The sequence below is a fragment of the Apteryx rowi genome, unplaced genomic scaffold (assembly GCF_003343035.1).
Source record: "Apteryx rowi isolate R43461 unplaced genomic scaffold, aptRow1 scaffold_319, whole genome shotgun sequence".
NCBI classification, from domain to species: Eukaryota; Metazoa; Chordata; class Aves; order Apterygiformes; family Apterygidae; genus Apteryx; species Apteryx rowi.
Genome location: NW_020449630.1, coordinates 770,838 through 793,246, shown reverse-complemented (window position 1 = coordinate 793,246; position 22,409 = coordinate 770,838). Strand labels below are relative to the sequence as shown.

Below are 22,409 nucleotides of genomic sequence, written 5' to 3'. Positions count from 1 at the left end.
ATTCCTCCAAGTAGGTCCCTGAAGAGGCCAAAGTTTGCTCTCCTGAAGTCCAGGGTTGCAATCCTACTTAGTGCCCTGCCTCCTCCTCGCAGGATCCTCAACTCCACCACCTCATGGTCACTGCAGCCAAGGCTGCCCCCGACCATCTTTTCTTTACTGAAAAGAGTCTGTTCAGCAATAACTAAAGCAAGAGAAACTCTAAGACAGAGGCAAAATTATATTCTTCTTTGTGTTTTAACATATTCCAACAAAAATCAGAGTAATCCGAGCCTTCTTGTGCTTCTGGATTATGCAAATTAAAGAATTTGAATTAAAAATTTCTTCCATTTAAAATATGAGGCAGACTGAATTCCAGTCAATGTACATTCAATATCTAGCAACTATTTATCATTTTAATTATAAAACAAAGTCAAACTTTATGTAAAAATTACAGCAATTTAAATTTCTTCTTCAGTGCATAAATTTTCTTGTTAAAATCAAATCAAAGCCAACTCTCACTCCCTTGAAAGTGAGATATTTAATGGGTACTAAAAGTGGTACAAAACCTCTTGGGTCTATGTTGACAGTATTTACATATCAGAGTTATGCATAGTCCTATTGTGGACAGCCCTGTTTATGTGAGACCATAATGTTTTTTAAACAACTGAATCTTTAGAGTAATTTGGTAGTAGTCTCTTAATTTTTCTCTGTTTGGAAGCAGGTATTCCTTTCTTTCTGACTACTCTAAAATTTCCTTCCCTTTTGGCCTGTACAAGAGTAACTGTAACTGAAAGCCAGAAAATCCCCAGGTTTATTTATCTGGATTACAGATCTTACTGAAGTGCTGTCCACTTCACTGTATGGCAGCTTTGCCTCATGCTGGCTGCTCAGGGACTCATGTATTCCCTCTTTTCTATGTATTAGATGTAGGTCTTCCAAAAATGAGAAAGTCATCAAATCAGACCACGTACTTGGCATTGCTTCTGCATGCTAACGATTAAGTTCTCTCTGCTCTGCCACAATGCTCAAACAATCTGAGAACCTCAGTAATTCTATTTTTTTAAGTAAAAGCCTCCTGCTTTACTCCTCCTGACACTCATAGCCATATTTGCTGTCCAGTTTTGGCTTCCTCCACTGTGTTCTTAAAAACACCTTGCCATGTTTTATCCCAGAAGGCCCAGGAGCTTCAGCTTCTGCCTCTCTTTYGCTTGTTTTTTCCTCCTGCTGAGGAAAAGACTCTGAAAGACCAATTGGACACAAGGCTGTTGGATAATCCTGCTTTACTTCTTTAAAAAGTTGGGCAAAATAATACTCGTATTTAAAACATTTGGCTCTGAAAAATCTGGAATCTAAATGTAACCTTTTCCCAGACTTGTCCTCTTTGTAAGAGATGCCTTGCATTTCTTTGCTTCTCTAGAGAAGTGATATTCTGTTGCTGACCTTGACTGTATCAAATATCATACGCTTGTGTACAAATATCATACGCTTGTTGTGGCCTATTTACTGCTATGCAGAGCAGCCTGGAGATAACCTTGAGGCCGAATGCGGCTTATTGGCCTCTCTCGCTGGTGAGAGTTTCCCCAGGGCTGGACTGCTTGTGATCCCCATCACATGTGGAGCACTGACATCTCAAACTCAAGCACCGTGCACTGGGTTTTGACGTTGAAAAAGCATATGTTTTGACAAGACCAGTTGCCATAAGAGTAGCTCCTGGGGTACTGTACGGAAATCATTTAATCTGATGGGCCTTTAAACTTCTCTGAGTAAATTATTTGGCCAGCTCAGACCTTGGTGAAGTTGAGAATCAGGACCACATGATGCTTCCCTCTTTCATTGCTTCACTGAAAGTACAACATGGCTGGATCCAGAGATTTGTTCTATATTTAAAGAAATGACATATACCTTGTTGCATCAACTATATGTATGTAATCACTTAATGTAATCTCATATGCCTTGCAAATCAGTCATTTAAAACATACAGATAATATAAATGGTGTGTATAATTATTTTCTCTCCGGAAATTTTCTGGACACAAAAAAAGTCCTTAAATTTGTGTGCTGCTTCTTACAGGGGTCTATAGTTCCTAGAGAAGGTCCAGCTTACTTATTAGCTACAGCGAAAGAAACTCTCTTAAGTTTGTCAGGAGGCCTTGATCAGCTGCATGAAGGGGTAGGTGCTTGCTTCTCTTTTCTTACCCTTTGTGGAAAAGTTTTGGGGGTTTTCCATAACATCGTACAGAAACGTGAGAGAGTTGTTTGTAAATTACTTTATAGAGTTCAGTAAAATAATTCTGTCCATTCTGTAGTCCTTCGGGGAGGGCACTTAACTGGTCTGTGGAATTCTTTTGTAAACTACAGTGTTTTGTGATATTATACAGTAGGTTTATATGTTTTCTATTGAAGTTCAGAAGACCTTTGTACTGTGGTCATTTAAGTCCCTAAAATTGAAGAAAAGGAGATACCTTCTTCTCACTGATTCTGACCTGTGGAGATTCTTTAACATTATGCCATTTCTGAATACTTACCAAAAGGCCTTACAAACCTGTAGTACTGTGTTTAAAATGGTTTCAGTGGAAATAAATCCATTGAAAATGTGCAGAAAAATAGGCAACATTTGTATACTTTATTCAGCTTTAACACAAGAAAAATTGTAGATAGAAAAGTGTGGATAGTACTTCAGCCATTAGACCTGATCTACTGAYTGTGTGTACTTAATTTAACTGGATGCTTCCATTAACAGTGTTGTCATTGTTAAAAGTGATGTATCCAGAAGAGTGATTTTCTTGATATTTACATTAATTACGCTTAAAAATATTTAGTGTTTACTTTGTTAAAGAAATAGCTTTGATAATTGTGATCATATTGATTATGAAGTTAATGGATATAACAATTTTTTACTGACACCAGAGGATGGAACTTCCAAACTAATTAAATTGCAGGCATCTCAAATACCTCGAAACATCAGAGATTCATGAATCAGCTAATACTGCTTTATCAAAAAACACTGATTCCTTACTCACATAAGGCATTCTAAGTATTGAAAAATAAGTTGAAAAAACATAGAGAAATATCATGAATTTATTGATGTTTTGGGARAACTGTCAAAGATTATCTCTGATTTTATTCTAGTCATCTAGAATTTTGAAAAAAGCTTGTCAACTTAACACAGTGACTCAGGAAGCCAGGAATAAAAGTCAAGAACTGACTGGATTTATTGACACAGTGCATAGAACCATCAAAGGTATCCTGCTTTTAAGATATTTCCACTTCATTACAGAATTTAGAAGGGTATTTCCACTGCAGCTCTTCAAGAACTATTTACAGGCAAAATGCTGCAGTTTGTTCAAGGGGTTCACACATACTCTTCTATTAATGGTATGACCAAATTGTTTGCTCTCCTACTTAGTACTTGCTGAAGTGGCTCTGTCGCTAAATGAAACACTGGGTCTAGATCTCCCACTATCAAATGCTACGTCTCAGAGCCTGCAGGATGATATCTCTGCCATGCTGGATACAATGCGCAGGAAAGATTTTGTTCAACAGCACCATAAAGCTACCAGCATCCTAAAGTAAGCATAGTCTACTGGAATCTTTATTTAGCATGTGTCTATACTGTGCATTGCTGCTTCTTGGAGACGTGTCTGAAGAAACATTGTGCCATGAAAACGGCTTGTGTTACAGATTAACTAGCCCAGGCAGAGCTATATGAAGTCTGAAGCTGGAGTTACGTTATTTGGAGATCATCTGGGCATCCCACATGGCACTGCTGTATTCAAAATAGCCAAGCATTTGTTTATTTGGACACATTGCAATTAATGGAAAGACCYCTGTCTTGATTTGTTCACTTTTTAAAAGCTATTCTAAAATGGCTTCTGTTTTCATTACTTATTACTACTTGTTGCTGGACTTGGCAATATAAAATGTCGGCTATTCCAATAGCCATTAAAATTTCTGTTGCAACTTCAAAAATACTCAGTATTGCCCTAGTCCTGTTCCCACCAAAATCTGTAAGAATGTTAAGATTGGCTTAAGATGAGAATGGAGTGCTTCTGAAAATCTGACTTTTCCTTTTTAAGTGCTTTGTATCAGGAGGGACAGAATGTTTATGCTAGGTAGCATATCTGATTTTGTTCATCACTGTCCCCTGCCTGTCCTTGTACTGAGTATTAAATTGTGCAGGACCTAAATGGACATGAAAATCAACTGGAAATGTACCATTTATTCTTATATTTATTAGGAAGTCTGAATAGCTTTTTTTGCACTTATGAAAATGTCTCAATATGTCCTGTTCCACAGTAACAGAATGTTCTGACTTTCAAAATCAGCTTGAGCTGTTAATACAAGGCATTTGTAAATTAACTTTTTCAGTTGTAGGCTCTCTGCTGAAATTTCTGAAAGTTCTCTGATAAGTGTACTTTGACAGATTGAAGAAGAGAGTTAATAAGATTTTTGAGAGAATTTGCTCAGCAAAATTTATCATGCAATGCAGCTGCAAATTCAAAACTCATTTAAATAAGCAGCTTGACAGTCCATTTTTCAGGGAGCAATGGTTGCCTCATGGCTCATAGTGGACAGAGTTTGTGATGATATACTATTAAGCAACATTAATAACTGAAGTCTCACCACGTTTGCTACATAAGGCAAAGATCACAAGGCATTTGGAATATAAGCTTGCTGCTGTACACTGAAATCAAAGCCATTACTGCCTTGCAAAATGTTTTCACTCTTGTACCTTTTGTAAGTTTATGGTTTCTGAGTGGAAGGACTCTGAACTATTAGTTTAAAGAAATATATGCAAATACGCATCTGATATTCAATAAGAAAGATGGAATGTGTTTTATTGTTTGTAATCAAGATATAAATGAGTTTTCTTTTGTTTCAGCTAAAGATATGTATGATTTGAAACCAGATTAAAAGGGACAGATATTTATGTAAAAGTATCATTACAGGAACTGCAGTGTGCGGCTTATGTACAAGAGAAACAAAGGACTTACCTGTCAGGATCACTTTCAGTTCAGTGTCTTCAATACTGGAAAGTGTTTGAATGGAGGTGCAAATATTCCCAAATAGAGCAGCTGAAGCAGTTAACAACTGACTAATTTGGGGGGGGGAGAGGGGGGTTGATATTTCCCGGATCATGCCTATTGTTGATTTCAAAAGATAAGTGCAGAGCTCACTCCTTTCAGTGGTCATTTTAATGGGATCATTTATTTTATTAGATATTTAAACCTTTCAAGACCCCTGGGTATCTGTGTTCTCGTTACTTGTTGCTTTCCAGTGTCACCCCTTATAACTGATGTTTTGATTCTACATTCAAAATACRAATCCCTGCAGTTAAGACATAGAAGGTTCCCAGAGGAATGCTTCACAGAGGTTTTCACATGGGCAATGTCCCAAATAAGTCCAAGCAAATGTGCTTTGTACTAGCTCTTTTCCACCTCTAAGCAACAAATAAAAAATTTATGAACTCTACTCCCCCGCCACATGCACAATTGTTTTCTTTTTGCATGGTAAGACAAGTAACCTAGTGTGTGTATTCATGCTATTATGGAAAAAATTGCAGGCTTTTATAAGAATATGCATTTAGATTAATTTGGGATAGCCTCATTTCCCCTCAAGAAAGCATGCCTAAGTCTCTCTCCTACATTTATTTATTTTCTGCTTCCTCTCTTTGTCAGAGCTGCAGAGAGGTTGTTGCTCCAGGTTCAGAAAGAGTATCTTAAACCCCAGCAGAAACTTGCTGAGCTAGAAAAGGATGCAAGTCGTCTCTTATCAAAGCACAACAGCAGACTGCAAGAAGCCCAGGACCTGGTGAATGAGGCGCTTGCTAACATCAATGAGACCGATTGCTTGTTTCCTCTTATCTCTAGCAATGTGGGAGACCTAAATGTAAGACTGGAGATTCTGTGTTGTTGTGTAAGGAATATCAAATATAGAATTATTTTGAAAGGYGCCTTTTAGACTTAAATAAAACTTCAGATTTTTTAACATGTTAATATATGTAATATCTTAAAAGCCCAAGCAAAACCAGAACCCTGTTTGAAATCCAAAAAATGGTTAGGTAATATGTGAATTCATCTGCACTAGTTGACTTTACAAACTACTGTAAAACAATTGATTTATTCTATAGGACAAAAAGCTCTATATAAAGGAAGGTAAAGAAGCCTGCACCATGCTCATTAAAGAAGGGAAACTGCTAGTGAATGTTGCTGCTGCTCTTGCTAAAGATGTAAAGAACTCTACATCTGTAAGTTCGTACGTAGTTTTCACAGCCTCTTTGATGTTATCAAGTGAATTTTGTTATTTTTAAAAAAAGGAAACCGTTTTGTTGTGTAGAACCTGGAGGCTCACCAGGATGGGCTGGTCCTATGGAGTACCAAACTGCGGCATCACGTCGACAAGCTGGTCATGCAGATGTCCATGCGAGGAGTGCTGGACCTGGTGTACAGAGCCGAGGACCATGCTGCCCAGATCCAAAGACTTTCCAGTACACTAGAAGGGTGAGAAACTCAAGAAATATGAACTCAAAAAAGACTGTATCTACAGTGTCAGATTTAATATAAATAGGTAGTAGCTTAATCCACTAAGGGAACGTGATAAATTTTTCTCCCCCATTTCATTTTAATTGCTTTTCACTTCTACTGCAGTGCATGGTGTTTCTACTACATGACACAGAGAGGGTTGATTAGTCTTACATTTCCTGTGGATGACCTGCAGAATAACTAGTGAGTTATTAAATGCCCAGTGAATATATCATGGTATGGCTTGAAAAGCTTGTGGTCTGTGTATGAATACTTCTTTGACAATATATCTCTGAATATCATTAAGAAGCTATTCCTGCTATGCCTCCGTTATTGTTGCTTTCAGAGCTTCTTGCAGAAATGAGTGGGTTGCAGTCCCGAATGCACTCAAGCACACCCTTAAAGCTTCCAAGTTGGAAAGCCATTCCAGTTATCTCAGTGAAAAAGAATTCTCTGCCCCAGTTTTTTTTTAGGATTCTTGCTGTTTTGTCTTTTAAAATCAGCACACGTATGTGTTAAAARTTAAATTATATCAGAGTGGAAAATTTACATGTGTTTTAAGCTTGAGAACCGAAAATTCTGCATTGAATAATACTCGAGTAAAAATTTGATAATGAATAGCTTTCAGATGCTCCTGATTTCCTCCTAAATTCTGTATTTTTCTACACTGCTATTGAGCTCCAGCTAGGAACCTGTTTCTTTTCTGTTCTGTTTAGGTTATGTAATTTGCTTGTTCTTCATGTTAAGTGTTGCATGTGGCTAAGTGGCCTTATAAATTGAAAAACTGATCATAAACAAAAGAGAGTAAAATAGAAAAAAAAATCACATTTTCAGCCTAAAATAATGAACTGAAAACCCTTTATGCAACCTAGGACAAAGTGTGCTCATTTTTTCTGAGTGCCTTATGTATTCTAGAAACACATGCTATAAACTGAAGACATGGAATTGTTGCTTGATTATAAATAGTCTAATGAAAAGAAAATCACTTGCTAATTCTCTGCTTTAGTGGCCTCTCTAAAGTAAGAAATATGACTTTGAATGCAACCGCTGCTGTCTACACCCACTCCAGTGTTAAAAGTGTGATTGAAAGAACAGAGATTTTGGCAGATGATGCTTCTAGAGTTGTGAATGGTCCCTTGGACTTAGTGAGTATCTACATTAATATCTCTAACTCCTTTACATTTCTCATTTTGGAATATGTTTTCTTAAGTTTTTTGCATTTGCTGAAAGCTGTCTTCTTGACCGAGGCATCTACGGCAGCCGGTCCTGCCGACTGGTACACACGATATCCTGAACCAGTACCTTTTGGTACCTGACTTCACCTTTTGTTCACCTTGCTTTCCTCTCTGCCACAATACTTTTTTCCTTCTTTTGTCACATCTGATATGTGCTTAGCTAGACTGGACTTGATTCTGCGTGTGTTCATCATCAGTCATCTCCCATGCGTTCCTTCAGTTCCCAAGCCTCTCACGCTCTCTTCCACCTCCGGGTTATTCAACCATCTCCTTATTCACCTGTCCCTTTTCTGTTTGCATSTAGGTATTCCCAAACACAACTGTTTTGCTTTGCTGAGGACATTTCATAACCAAATGTAATTTTGTGTCTTATCTGATATTCCTCTGTCATATCAGATTATCATGTTGTTGTTAAAAGAGTAGATTACAAAGACCTGGCCAATTACCCACCTGATCCTATTATTTTAATATTATTCTATTTCCCCATTTCATCTCTTCCCATTTTTCATGATTATGTATCCCAGTAGCCCATTGAATGGGTTATGTTTTACAAGCATTTTGCACATTATGCCTGGAGAAAAGACTATATAATGCATTTATTTACACGATGGTGATCAGAGTAGTCAGCACTGTTTTGTAAGCTTGTACAACAGTCGCGTAATTTATAGTACTGTTTTGTTAAAAGCTTTGAAAACATGAATAACAAATCTTTCAAGGTAGTTGTCCATGTTTTCCAGATGGCGAAGTGGATTAAAAGAAAATTTTAAAGGCTGTAATTTTCAAATATCTGACTTTAAAAAGCTCAATTTTGAGAATTTTGTCATAGAATTGGAACTAGAATTAGTGGCATTTCAAAAGATGGCACTGAATCAGCAGGGGTGTTCAAACTAAAATTTGCTGGGTTTTKTTTTACTGTCTTCTTTTTCCATATTGAATCACAAAGAGTTTCAATGTCACGCGCCTGGACAAACTGTTGCAATTTGGATTTCTTTGTTCATTCTTAGTAAGGTAGTAAATAGAAAATCTCATGAAAGAGAATGTTCAATAACTTAAAAGAGACATCTGAAGATACTTAAATATTTTCAGTTGAAGTTCTTTTTTCATATGTGGCAACTGATGTTTGTTTTTTCAGCCAGAGGAGTCTTTCAGTCTTCTTGGAAGAGAAGCTCTACTGCTTAGCTCTGAATTTCTGAATGAAGCGAAAAATCTGAAGAAAAAAAGTGGTGGTCAGTTTTTAGAATTTTCATTTCTGTTTCTGTTTCTTTTTCTATTTCCTGTTTTATGGTGGGTTTTTTGAAATGAGCATAAGCTAAGGTAAAAATTTGCACATGAATATATTTTCATATAATTAAGATTAGCATTGTATTATGGAGTCATTTATTGATGTACCTTTTTGGTAAGAACATAATTTTCCTCTGTAAACATTTAAAAAATTGTCCTTTGCTGTACCTCATTTCCCTCCAAGCAATGCTTTCTTTAAATGGCCTGTTTTCCAAATGCAATGAATTAAGTCATTAGTGGTTGGGCAATAGATGAAGAACAAAATGAATTCCTGAAGAAATCCATTTACCCAGGAAGAAGTCTGTGAATTTCATCTTATAAATCATGGATTACGCAAGTATGTAGGATGATATATTTAAATCTAATATTTTTTTTCTTGCTCCTTCTACTCAGGTGTAATGTGACAAGCTGAACTTTTTCTGTCTGTTTGTACAAAGTGCCTTTTGACTCAGAGTCCCTCTATAAATTTTAAAATCCTTTTAGTTTTCTGTTACTCAGAAGAGGTCAACAAGGTGTTGGAGTCTGCACCATAGAAGTTCAAAAGCATTTTGAACACAGACTTTAGGAGTCTGGCTCTAAGAGAAGTTTTTGACAAAATGGACAGAAAATGAATGTTTAACAGAGATCAAATTATAACTGTAAAATAGACTTTGTTTTCAATATCAGCAGCTTTACAAATATGCTTGAATTTTATATAATTCAGATGGAGAGAATACATACCTTTTTGTTGCTTCTATTTTACACTTTTTTTTTAGAGATAGGATTCTGCAAACAGCTCACAAATAAATAAAAGAAAAACACTCACTCCTCCTCCTGTCAGATATCACAAAAAGTCAAGCACATCATTGCTATTATAAAGTTTTATCATCTTGGAATTATTTTAATTTATAGCCTTTTCCTAACTATATTTCTACTATTTCAGTCTGATAGAATTGGCCAAAAAAGGATAACTTTGAATGGAACAGTGCCCACAAGAGCTTATCTCTGCATACTGCATTCATTTTGCATTCCTGTTTGTAAAAGGCTCTTTCTGTTTAAGAAAACAAAAAAGTTGATTAAATAAATGAATGCTTGTTATCTCTATACATAAGGTTTGTGTGCATAGTATGGTACTGAGATTTGTTTGTGCATAGAAAAATCATAGCTATTTCTTCCAACAGACCTTTTATCTGGATTGAATGGATTTAACAAAAGGGTAGAAAAGATTCAGGAAAGTACTAATAAAATTATCAACCAGCTTAATGATTCCCTGTTGACACTAAGAGCATTGCCTAATGGTAAGTGAAACCTATATTGACATTCTCCTCCTTATTACAGAAAGGTACGGTACAATTTTAATAAAATCCTGTTTGTAGGCTGATGGGAGAGGCCTAACAATAAACTAGACTGGAGACTCATTTAGCCTCCTGCCTTACAAGGAATATTTTCCATTTGTTTAGTAAACCCATAAAACATAGCTGGGTTATGATATAAGGTCTATAGCTTGATTCCCATTTCACACTGCTGTAAATCAGGAAAAGCCCTGAAAGGAATAGAATTGCACTGGAATGAGAAGAGAATCAAGTCCTAGAATACTTAATCTCACATGGAGGGAAATTTTATATTAAACAGTGACTTTTTATATTCTTTTGATAGCTTGTTTCAAACTCATCCATACTGCGCCATAAATGTTATAATCTATATCTAAAGTTTTGTTATTGTAAATTCTGACTTCATTTAACTGATTAAAACATTCTTTTTGTGTTTTTCCAAAACGAAAGAATTCTCATTTTCAAAAATGTCATTATTTTGGATAAAAGCAAGCCCTGGAGTTCATGGAAGCTAATACAGTAAATTTCTTTAAAGTTTTAAATAAGAAGCTCTGAAATAGTTTGCCAACCTTAATAATGTTTTTTTTAAGGTGTAGGAACGCTCATAATGTCCTGCTGCATGGGTCGTTGTACTATATGTCCAGATTAAAATGCTAGTCCAAAGCTTTAAAATGTCCCATTTTACAACTAAGGCTCTTAGCTCACACTGAAAGGCAGCACTAGTGATAAAGTTACACTGGATATTAATAGCAGGATACTCTCAGACATCAAAATCCTCATTGAAAATGAAGGCGTCATTAAAGTCATAGGGCAATCCTCCTTAACTGTCACTGTTTGATTTCAGTTTTGCTGTTGTATTTCTTGAAGTTTTCTTTATTTTTGGGGCCGGGCAGAGGTTGACGGTGGTATTTCCCTCTGCGCAGGGGACTGGAGGTGAAGGAGGATCCCTGCAGACCTAAAGCGGGCCTTTTTGTGCCAGCTGCAGCCTCTGCCCACCCTTCCTTGGCGCGGGGGTGTAAGGGGTGAGCTGAGGATGGGAGCTGTGTGCTCACTGCACAAGTGATTGTCGCCCAAAGCAAAGGGGGTTATAGGCCTGCTGCCTCGCCAGCTTTCTGTAGGATTCAAAAAATGAGGCTCAGACTGTGAGTCTGGGTGCCAGCACCCATTCGAGGGGCTTGAAAGCTGTGAGCCTGATGTATTCATATAATCTCTCTGCTGGGATACAGAGTCAAGTTCCTCATCTGTGCTTATGTCATGTTCAGAGCTGGTCAAGAAAAAAGGCATATTGTGGGGAAAAAAAACAAACCTTATTTTTCCTAGAATTCAAAATTTTGATTGAATGTCAAAATTTTGAGTCTTCTGATTGACAGACTTGAAAATCTAAATTGACCAGCCTTAATTAAAATCTCTGTAGTTTCTATTATTTACATATGCTTGTATATATGTATTTACATATACATGTGTGTTTGTGTGTGTGTGGTATGAACACACATACCTATATCTACATCTGTGGCTCTATCTTTGCCTATGTCACTAACTTGGGAGCGTTTCCCCATTCTTTTGCCCAGGGCCGTAGCCATGGCTTTGTTCCGACTTTACAACTGATCAAGTTGCAGAAGGTTTCACAGAAGATAAAGGGGGAGTCATTAAGCCCTGGGGCGTTCAACAGCTAAGCTGAGTTAGATAACAAGAAGTGCTTAGCTTGGAGCTCCCCTCACCGACAAAAGTATACAAAGAGATAAAAATATAACTCTTACTGCCAAACGAAAGTAACTGGCAGCATTTCTAGTGTTTTCGATATGTTTGTAACTGTGTTGTTATGCACCTGGCCAGGCATTGGTTGCTCTCAGATATTGGTGAAAACTATGATTTTTTTTTTTTTTTAACCTGTGTGCTATCACTGTGATTCAGATACAAGGAAATACATGCTTGAGGTGAAAGAGCTGGCTGTGTCTGCAAATGCCAGCGCTGTGGTGGGTTTAAGCTGCTTTGGGGATTTCAGTCAAAAGCTGCTGAATACTTCTTCTACGTTGTCCCGGGTTAATGACACGTTGAGGAAAACTAGTGAACTTATAACTGATTCATCAAAAGCAGGTAAGTTTGCTGCTTCATAGCTCTGTAGAAATGTCACTGCTTGCAGAAGCAGTACTAATGTTCAAGTTTAATAAGCATTAAATATGAATCTGGTGACTGAAAGTTTCTTCCTAATTCAATAAAAGYGTGACAACTTTTTAAAAGACCTCTATAGAAGTCGCATAGGATGCCTTTAAATGTGCATATTTCTTACTGATGTTCATAACCGCTGAAAAAAAAATTTATCAGAAACAGGCCACCTTGGCTAGGCACTCTAGCAATAGACAGTGCATTTCTTTCAATCTGTCTCAACATTTCACTGATATTTTGGCAGCAACTACAGCTGAAGAACAAGTTAAGGAGGTTGAAGCACAAGCCAGTCTTTTATTTGATAGGCTGAAACCTCTGAAAATGCTAGAAGAGAACCTGAGCAGAAATCTCTCCGAAATTAAAGAGCTCATCAGCCAGGCCCGCAAGCAGGCAGCATCTGTAAGTACCATGATCGCTGCAGTTTCTCTGTTTAACTTAACCGTCTTCACTTTTACTTGTAGCAGAAAATTTCTTTGAGTCAAAGAGCTTAAAACTTATCTTCAAGGTACCTGGTTGCTCTGCTGTCCTGCTGAAGTCCAAGAGCACTGGCTGATGCTAAAATCATATACCAGCAGGGCTGCGTTGGTGTATTTTGTGGTTTTATCTTCAAGTTTCTTACTGCATTTGTGAGTTTGTCAGAGCAGCAAGGCAGTAATTTATTTTCTATTGCCTTTTGTTTCCTATAAAAATAATAGAACAGCAATCACAGAGATATTTCGGTGAGAAAGAGACAAGTGAGTAGATGGAGCTGCCATTCTCTTTAGGACAAGATGCTAATTTCTAAGCTTATTTTAGAGGTTGATGCGAGATGCCTCCCTTATAACATCAAGTATTGTTAAAAACCTTTTTTAACAGAATATGGATTCTGTCAATAAATTTGCCCTGTATGCWCAACAAAGTCCATGTGTTCTTTTTTACAAGATGCTGCTGTGCATCCAAAATTTTTGAAACAAATAATATACTTGTCATTTTGAAGCTCTCTGCCCCCCACTTAAAGAAAACAATGGTAAATCAACTGTACTATGGACCTCATTAAACTGTGAGGGGAATATGAAAACGACTTTGCACTCGATAACTTTTGGTATGTCTTTGGCTTTAGTATGGGTATATAATTCTAAGGTTTAGGGAAGTTTTGTTTTGAAAAAACAAAAGGCTTTTGGTGCTGTCTGCAAATCTCCTTAATTATATGGTTATTGCTTCTCTGTCACAGTCTACTGGAGCTTAATGAATCCACTGCAGAACAGAGTAGTGTTTTCTGAATTATCAGAAACCACAGAAGTTCCCTGCAGGGGGAAAAAAAGTATTAGCAAAATCTCCTCTTCCAGATTTCAGGGTTCACTTTGTTGTTTTGTATACTTTTATTTGTTACAGGTGAGGACGCGTGTGTATACATGTATGCTTTATGTATTTAGTTGTTACAAGCATATTCAATTAATTTGATGGAGTTAAGGCTTTTCCGTTATTACAGTGGGAAGGAACACTGTAAAACTCCTTGGTGTTCAGCCATTTTTAGCTTGCATTGATGTGCTATCAGAAAACTTACTAGACAAAATTCAAAGGAGTTAGTGGTATCACAAGAGTAACGTAAATTTTTCTACTTAAGCTATAAGTTTAACTTGTAATGTATTCCCAAATGTATTTTTGAATAATCACATAGTCATCTGTGGTGTTAAAAATTTCAAATAAACACAAATGTTACAGACTTCTTTTTGTTTTGTTTTGTTTTCCTCTGAACATAGACTAGAAATTGTTTTCTTTTTAAAAATGTTTGGAATTTCTAAATCTTTTCTGATGTTATTATAGCAGCTTTTGCTCATTACATGGGCTTCAGGCCCAAGATTTTATTATTGTGTGAGGTATTTGAATGGTTTGTTTTACTWACTTGCTTGAAATCTCATAATCAGATGAGCGAATTATGATGTATTGCTTTCTTCTCTTTTTGTGAAGCTCCTGCTCTTTTTTGAGTAATGCCCAGGAGACTGTTCAGATCTAACCCCAGTAGCAATTTTAGATCACCTTAAAAGTGTCTCAGTGAATTGCTGGCACTGGTTGGTCAGAAGCTAAGCACATATTCGAGAAATACATGCCATGCACACGGAGACTTGTTTCGATTCCATTTCTCCCTTTTCCCCCTCCAGATTAAAGTTGCAGTATCAGCAGACAGAGACTGCATTCGTGCCTACCAACCCCAGATTTCATCTACGAATTACAACACCTTAACCCTCAATGTGAAAACTTCTGAACCAGATAACCTCCTTTTCTACCTGGGTAGCAATGGAAAGGTAAGTTTTCTGGGGCGACACTCACTGAAGGTGGTGGTAGCCAAATGTTTTAAATGATCATATATATGKTTTTGGCCCTCACAAGCGTGGTGTGTCCACCCACCTGAACAGGAGCGCGACAGTGTGGTGCCACACTGCCCTCCTCTTCCTTCCCTCTATAATCCTAATAAATGCATGGCTGTTAGCTCCTGGTGATGTTGTACTGTGTAACAATACTTTTTCACAGACTGACAGGTCACATTGTGTACACACACACTGAGAGAGGAAGTGCATATTTATATATGTATGCATCTCTGTGTGTGTATACTCATCCTATCACATATTTTTATAGATATATAAAGGAAATATTCACCTACCTGTATATGGGGTGAGTTTGTTGGTTCTCCTATAAGTTTCTCTTTCACTGGGCCTGATTTGGCTAAAATAAAGTCCAGTAATATGGGATGTAGGGAAATGAATCTGGAAAGACATTTTCAAAGTCACATGAAAATTAAATATACAGAACAGAAATAACATGTTCAATATCTTGTATTAAAATAAGCACTACTGTTTTTCAGACAGACTTTCTTGCAGTGGAGATGCGACGTGGTAAGGTCACTCTTCTTTGGGATTTGGGCTCTGGATCAACAAGAGTGGAATATCCTAATTTTCCAATTGACAACAACAAATGGCACAGAATACATGCAACCAGGTAATTTAAGTGTGAATGGCATGAATGTTGGAAGTCCCAAGAGGCATCCGATAGTAAGTTCAATGCATACTAAGAGTTTGATTAAAAAAAAAACCAAAAAACAAAACATCTAGATTATACAACTGTTTTTCAACTTAGTGAATCAACTTAGAGTAAACCACACAAACCATCTTCTGAGTTTTCCAATGACAGGATGCTTCTTATCCTTGAAAAAAGAAGTCAATAGCATGTGTTGATTAAGCCGAGTGACTTCTAAAACTATTTATGATTATTTGTAATTGGCAGGTTTGGAAAAACAGGTACCCTGAGCATAGAGGAAATGAACTCCAATCAGGAGCCTTCATCTAAATCTGGAACCTCACCTGGAACAGCCAGCATACTGGATGTTAACAAATCAACACTAATGTTTATCGGAGGACTTGGAGGGCAAATCAAGGTTAAATTCTAAAATCAGCATACTATAAAATATTGGTTTTATCCTGCTTGAGATACACCTTTGACTTGAAATAATTGCTTGAATCTGTTACGCAGTCAAGAAATGCCAGGCATGATGAGCGTAGAGCAAAGATGCTAAAAGGGTATTCCCTAGTTCCTGATGTTAATTTTTCCTCGGAATTTCTGTATAAAATGATAACCAGGAGAGTCTGTGAGCATGCGTAATGCATAGGAGTTGCACACTGAATTGTTTTCCCTTCTCAGCTTCTGCTTCTTTTAATTTGCTGTTGTTACTCATGCAATGAAGAATGTAAGCAGGTCAAGGACATAGTTATTTTACTTTCTGCAAGACTAATCCGCTATGATTCAAATGATAACGGTTAACAGTTATGCTAAAACATGTTGTTTTTCTTTTATTATGATTTATACCTAACAAAGTTAAAGTTCAAGGAAAACAGCCAAACAAAAATTTGGCTGGATAACTTTCAGAGAATTTAACATTGTTTATATTCATGAAATGTTTATCCCTGTATAGAAATCGCCTGCTGTTAAGGTGACCCATTTTAAAGGGTGCATGGGAGAGGCATTGCTGAATGGCAAATCTATCGGTCTTTGGAACTACTTGGAAAGGGAGGGCAAGTGCAATGGATGTTTTGGAAGGTATTTTGTGTCACTTTTTTTTTAAAATATATTTGGAGTAAAGCTACATGTACAAATATAGCATATATTTCTGTGTTAGCTATCGTGATGAATTCAGACAAATTGCAGTGCTTCATTGATCATTAGTTTACAATTCTGAACGTGCTAACCTGAATGTGTCAGTGGCATCAAATAATTTCATTGTTTGGAATATTGCAGCTTATTATGTAATTTCATAATTGTTTTTAGGGTTTGCCTACTTTTTAAGTGGATTTCTGTAGTTGTAGTCTGTTTTGTGGTACTGCAGTACTTCCAGTAAAACAAAGTGGTTTGGAATGTTTATTTTCCAGTAATTTCCAGAAAGACAGATTTATTCTCTCCCAGGATAAGAAGCAGTCTAAAGTGTTCTTTTAAAGTTCATGGTGAAATTGTAGCCACTGAGCTTGCTACCATTCTTGTAATCATTCTGAAAGAGGATTGCCAATTGTACGCTTTTCTTACATTTAAGGGATTGAAAAGAAATATGCTTGACTGTATTCCCTTTTGCAGAATGTTTCACGTAGAAACAGCAGAGGGTGCTGCATGATTGTATGAGATATCTTTTAGACATACTAAATTGCAGGGAAAAGGGCTAATAGAACATTTATTAGAAGTGCAGTTATGCAAGGCATTTTGATAAATGCTTGGCATGTTTTAAGTAAGAGGGTATATATTGTAGCAATTATTTTTTCCCTTAAGAAATTGTTGTTTTCCTTTCATACATCAGGGAAGAACATTTTTTGTCTTGTGTACATCCTTCCCCATGGCTAAATTAGGGACTGTGAAATTCTATAATGAAGGTGGCCCTTGGCTGGAATCCTTTAGTCATTCATAACATCAGAATTCAAGTCTCTTTCTGTGTTTCCTAGTCATACTGCCTACAGACCTCACCAACTGATCTAACTTTTCTTAGATTTTGTATAAAATTGACTAGAAAACCAGAAATCTGCAGTTAACATTTTAGCTCTGTTTTCCCCTTCCGTAGCCCACAGGATGAGGACACTTCATTCCATTTTGATGGCAGCGGATACTCAGTTGTGGAGAAAGCACTACGCTCAACAGTGACTCAGATAATAATGTTTTTCAGCACCTTCTCACCTAATGGGCTACTGCTGTATCTTGCTTCAAATGGCACTGTAAGAAAATGGATCAGATTCTTAAGCTATCAAAAATAGTTTGGATCGCTTGGTGATTCTTTGCTTTCTCCTATGTTATCTTTCAGCTGATCTATGTTAAAACCAGTTCTTTATATAGTTTGTCTTCTGTGATTGACATCATTAGCCAAAAGAGTTAAGAAAGGGACCCTAGACATAATTAACACTTTAGAACAAACATTTGCATATACTGAGACCAGAACTAAACAGTGAAAAAATTAAAATTAATGCAATGAAAAAATTAAAGCAATGAAAAAATTAAAATTAATGACTATTCAACTAAGGGCAAGAGCAAGAAACTGCAGGTACGACAGGCTAGTTTTGTTTCACTGGAGAAACCTTGGCAGAACGTAAAATCTTTCAGAATTGAACTTGCAGAAGGGCAATATAATACTGAGTAGACATATTGAATTAAAGCCATGAGATGGGAATTCAGTAAACTGAAATAAATTAAATAAAACTCCCTGCAAAAGCAACATAACCTAGGTCCATCTCCAGACCTTCATTGTCATGCAGTTTACCACTTAGTTTACTGGTGGTTTTCTTCTCCTGAAGAAGAGCAAAGCTTTGTTTAGCTACAAATTGTTTCAGAGTTACTGCATTATTCATTTGGTTCTTTATGTACTCACTGACTGAATATGTTGCACAAAAATATCTGACTTCAATTTTACACTGAGAGGGGCACTTCTAATATAATACAGGATGTCTTTTATTTCTGTTGATCTGAATGGATGTGAGGAAGCTTTTCACTTCTTGCGGAAAGAACCTTGTAGTATTTGATCATTACAGCTAACAGTCACATCTGATTCCTCTCAATTTCATTCCCCCACCAAAAGTAAATGTGACTTTCATTGTTTAAACCTTCCTCAGCTAAGTAATCAACCCTGATGGTGCATTCAAGTAGGAGAAAAAAAACAAAAAACAAAATGACATCCTTGTGAGGCACATGGAATTTAATTTTTCTGAACATAGAAAAGTGAAATGTCCTGGGCCTATCAAATAGTCTAGGTACAAGAGTTACTGAGCCTTTTCCGCACAGTAGCCCAAACCTGCCAAGTATGCATCCTTTTGGAAGATTTCACTTCCAGTAATTCAATCTTTTCTTTTTTTTTCCCTTCCCTACAGAGAGATTACTTATTGCTTGAGCTTGTGGATGGCAAAGTGAGACTGACTGTTGATCTAGGTTCAGGACCCCTTGCTCTTACAACAGAAAATCGTTACAACAATGGAACGTGGTATAAAATTTCATTCAGTCGTAACAAGAAACAAGGTAGGCTACAGGCTGAAAAAACAGGTGTCTGCACATTTACAAATGTAGGAATATTTAAGATCTCCACAGGGAACACTGCTACCAAATTTGGTCACTTCTGATGTGGAATTTCATTAGCAGCCACTCCTATGTTACCTTGATTTTGGAAGGGCAGCGGTGCGAATCTGCGACTTGGTTTTGTAAATCTTTTCTGTGGTTCTTACAACGAGCAGATAGTGCAGAAGCTGTCAGATTAATACATCTCAATAGTGTTTAAACAGTGAAGGATCTTCGTCCAAGTCTGTACATGAGGGATCACCTTTTCTGTTCTTCATTTTTATAGTACCTAGTACAATGGAATTTTTGGGCCTATGGTTGGGAAGTAATGCATTACAAATAATAGGTATTAATAGCTATAACATATGCTAATATATATATTTTACTGTAGACTTCCACAGATTTGGTTTTGGCAGAGAAGAATGAGTCAGATGATTAACAAAACAGCTGAAAGTACAATAAATTACTCATTCCAAAAAAAGGAAGATTGTCCACACAAGTTTGACTCAATGAATACATTTTTCTTTATTAGAAAGAAGATTGCCAAAATGGAAGACAGTGTATTAGTGCCCTTCTCCTGATTTTTACTCTCATTTCTTTGCAGGAATTTTGGCAGTCATGGATGCATACAAACTTAATTATAAGGAAACCAAGCAAGGAGAATCTCCTGGGTTTGCCTCAGACCTGAACCGCTCTGATAAGGACCCAATTTTTATTGGTGGGCTGCCGAGGTCCAGGTCTGTGAGGTAAAGTGTTTTCTCATTTTCCCCCTTTCCTAAGATGCTTGTAAGTAAAGGGAAACACATTAGTGTTTCAAACTGTGATAGCTCCACTGAAATTATTGGAAGTTGGTGAAGTCTTGGTTATGGCCCTGTATACCACAGAATTACCTATCCTTTGCCTTTAAACTCCAACACAGTGCTTTTCACTGGTAGGTCTGACGCTGCGGTTCAGATCAGAGCCAGCRTCCCGTTTTTTCCCTCCATGGGTGATTTCCCCAGCAGTCGCCTGCTGTGTGTGTTGGACTGTGGCAGGCAGTCAGCACAGCTGCCTGCAGCATCGGTCCTCTGACCTTTGCCTGCGCAAGCACTGTGTTTGCCAGCCGGCATTCATGTACAAAACTGTGCTTCAGGATAAAACTTCTACTTCAGAAAGGAATTCTTGTAATTCAGGTTTGAAACTTGGAGCAGAGGAGAAGCAAATGTAACAGATCAACAGAAGCCGTTGTAAATATATAATTCATAATTCTCTAGTTTATACTTTTTTATTGCCCATCCCTGCTGGACATGTAAAGCCACATGTCTTCCAGTGGCTTCGCTTTGGTGCGAGGATGAACATGACTAAAACAAAATATAATTAAACTGTCTGCTAGCTCCTAGCAATAGGGTGAATTACAGGACGTTATTTGTGTCTGCATAGTTATTGCTCTCAGATGCAGATTTGGTAATCTTTGCTGGCCTAGCAGCCTGTAAGGAATTATGGCAGGACGAGGTTTYGAATTTCTCTGACTTAAATTTCTCTGGGACCAAATTAGGCATCTTCCAGACTTAAGAAATGAAAAAGAGCTGGTACATAGTACAGTGCTACAATTATGCTCTCATGCAGGAGCTGTGACATATCAGCTGAAGATTTATCCCAGAAGCTCTGGGAAATGACCTGGCCTTGCAGCACAGTGCTACACACTTATGTTTCTATTTTGGAACAGTGCTCTCTGACTCTTTCAGATCAAAAGTAATGTCTTCTAAGGGTAAAATCCAAGTTACCCCTGTTTTCATTTTCACTGAGCCTGATTGTATCCTTTAAATCAGATGCTCACTTTTTTCTTCTTGAAGAGAAATTCATGTTTTATCCCAAGAGATTCCAAATTTTACTCCTTGGAAAAAAGCTTTGTTTTGTGTTTCAGGAAAGGTCTTAATAGCAGAATGTACGTGGGATGCATCAAGAATCTGGAAATATCCCGTTCAACATTTGACTTGCTTAGAAATTCATACGGTGTAAGAAAAGGCTGTGTATTGCAGGTAGGAGACTCTTAGATTTTATGACCTGATTATTACCATTATTGAACAATGAGTAGTAATGTTTGTGAAAGAATATAGTGAGTGGGAATGGGCTAATCTTGAAGATCTGTAAGCTAATCTGTCCTTGAAATTGTATTTCTTACTGGGTTCTATGTAAGGACAGTGATTATTTCTCTTCCTCATAAAATAGCCTATTYGTAGTGTGAACATCTTGAACAACGGATATATTGAGTTGGCACCTAAGTCCCTAAGTCCAGAATCAGAACTGATGGTGACTTTTGCTACAAAGAGCAGCAGTGGTATCATCTTAGCTGGACTCAGCAGGGGGCTGGAGAAGCGACGACGCAGACAAGCACACTTGGCAAGTACCAAAAACAAAGATTTTTTTGGTTTTGTTGTTGCCATTTGCATTTCCAAATGTCAAGTCTAGTTTATGAATGTGACCTGGAAAGAATAAGAAAGAGAAATATACCTGGCTTAGGAAGACCCAAATGCAGAGGCTAGGTAGGGAGCAGAGGACATTCATCGTAGCGGAGGGAAAGGTAAAGATCAGTTAGCAGAGACCTATTATAGTTAATATCACCCAGAATGTTTTCAGAACAAGGACAAAAACTGCACATGAAATGCACATGGGGTATTGCTTTTGCATTCCAGTAGTCAGAAGTAGTTGCTGAAGGTTTTGAGGAAAACTGCTATCTCATATCTGGTCGGCTGTTGTAGAACTGCAGTCCAAGGACAAACACTTAGTAGCATTTGCTAGACCTGCCCCATCTTCTTTCCTTCCTATAGGGGGGATTAAAAAAAAAGACCTACATTTTTACCCTAGTTTTGATCGAGACCAGAGAAATTTTCATCTTTCACATCTTCCATTGGAAGGCTTTGCTCTCTGAGGGTTACCAATACATGTCTGCTAGTCTTTGAGTTTTATTAAGAAGTTTGTTTACAGCAAAGCTGGAGATAAATTTGTCAAGGCTATGTTCAATTTAAGCAATGAATGAGTGGAAGGAAGTTGAGTTGCAGTTAAAAATTAATCTTCTGATTAAATCCACAGCCCTTCTTTTCCATCATGCTGACTGATGGTCATCTTGCAGTGCATGTTAACGCTGGAGATAGAGCAAGTACTAGAAAAGTGATTCTTCAGTCTGCTAATGGAACATACAGTGATGGACAAGAACACTCTGTCATCCTAATCCGGAATAGGAGGTACATGTGACTGTGAACAGTATTGCCTGCTTAATTATCGTATGTCATTGTCACTTCACTGTGCTCTCTGAGAAACAGTTTTTGCTAGTTCATTAGGCGGAATAATCAGGACTGTGTTTTTCTGCTGTTAATGGTGGTGGTCTGATTTACATGG

General features: G+C 37.3%; 1 protein-coding gene across 1 annotated transcript in view; it reads left to right on the top strand.

Moving 5' to 3' along the window:
- LAMA1 (laminin subunit alpha 1) overlaps positions 1–22,409 on the top strand; it is an 84,843-nt gene that overhangs the window by 51,837 nt on the left and 10,597 nt on the right. Inside the window, exons 33-53 of the mRNA XM_026070785.1 lie at positions 2,050–2,148; positions 3,108–3,219; positions 3,385–3,547; positions 5,657–5,867; positions 6,109–6,225; positions 6,315–6,478; positions 7,506–7,644; positions 8,867–8,960; positions 10,176–10,292; positions 12,237–12,419; positions 12,733–12,887; positions 14,627–14,770; positions 15,328–15,461; positions 15,747–15,897; positions 16,432–16,556; positions 17,560–17,710; positions 18,854–18,998; positions 19,639–19,780; positions 20,938–21,052; positions 21,243–21,413; positions 22,104–22,255. Coding sequence (XP_025926570.1) covers positions 2,050–2,148; positions 3,108–3,219; positions 3,385–3,547; positions 5,657–5,867; positions 6,109–6,225; positions 6,315–6,478; positions 7,506–7,644; positions 8,867–8,960; positions 10,176–10,292; positions 12,237–12,419; positions 12,733–12,887; positions 14,627–14,770; positions 15,328–15,461; positions 15,747–15,897; positions 16,432–16,556; positions 17,560–17,710; positions 18,854–18,998; positions 19,639–19,780; positions 20,938–21,052; positions 21,243–21,413; positions 22,104–22,255 — 2,984 coding nt within the window. The remainder of the gene's footprint in view (positions 1–2,049; positions 2,149–3,107; positions 3,220–3,384; positions 3,548–5,656; positions 5,868–6,108; positions 6,226–6,314; positions 6,479–7,505; positions 7,645–8,866; positions 8,961–10,175; positions 10,293–12,236; positions 12,420–12,732; positions 12,888–14,626; positions 14,771–15,327; positions 15,462–15,746; positions 15,898–16,431; positions 16,557–17,559; positions 17,711–18,853; positions 18,999–19,638; positions 19,781–20,937; positions 21,053–21,242; positions 21,414–22,103; positions 22,256–22,409) is intronic.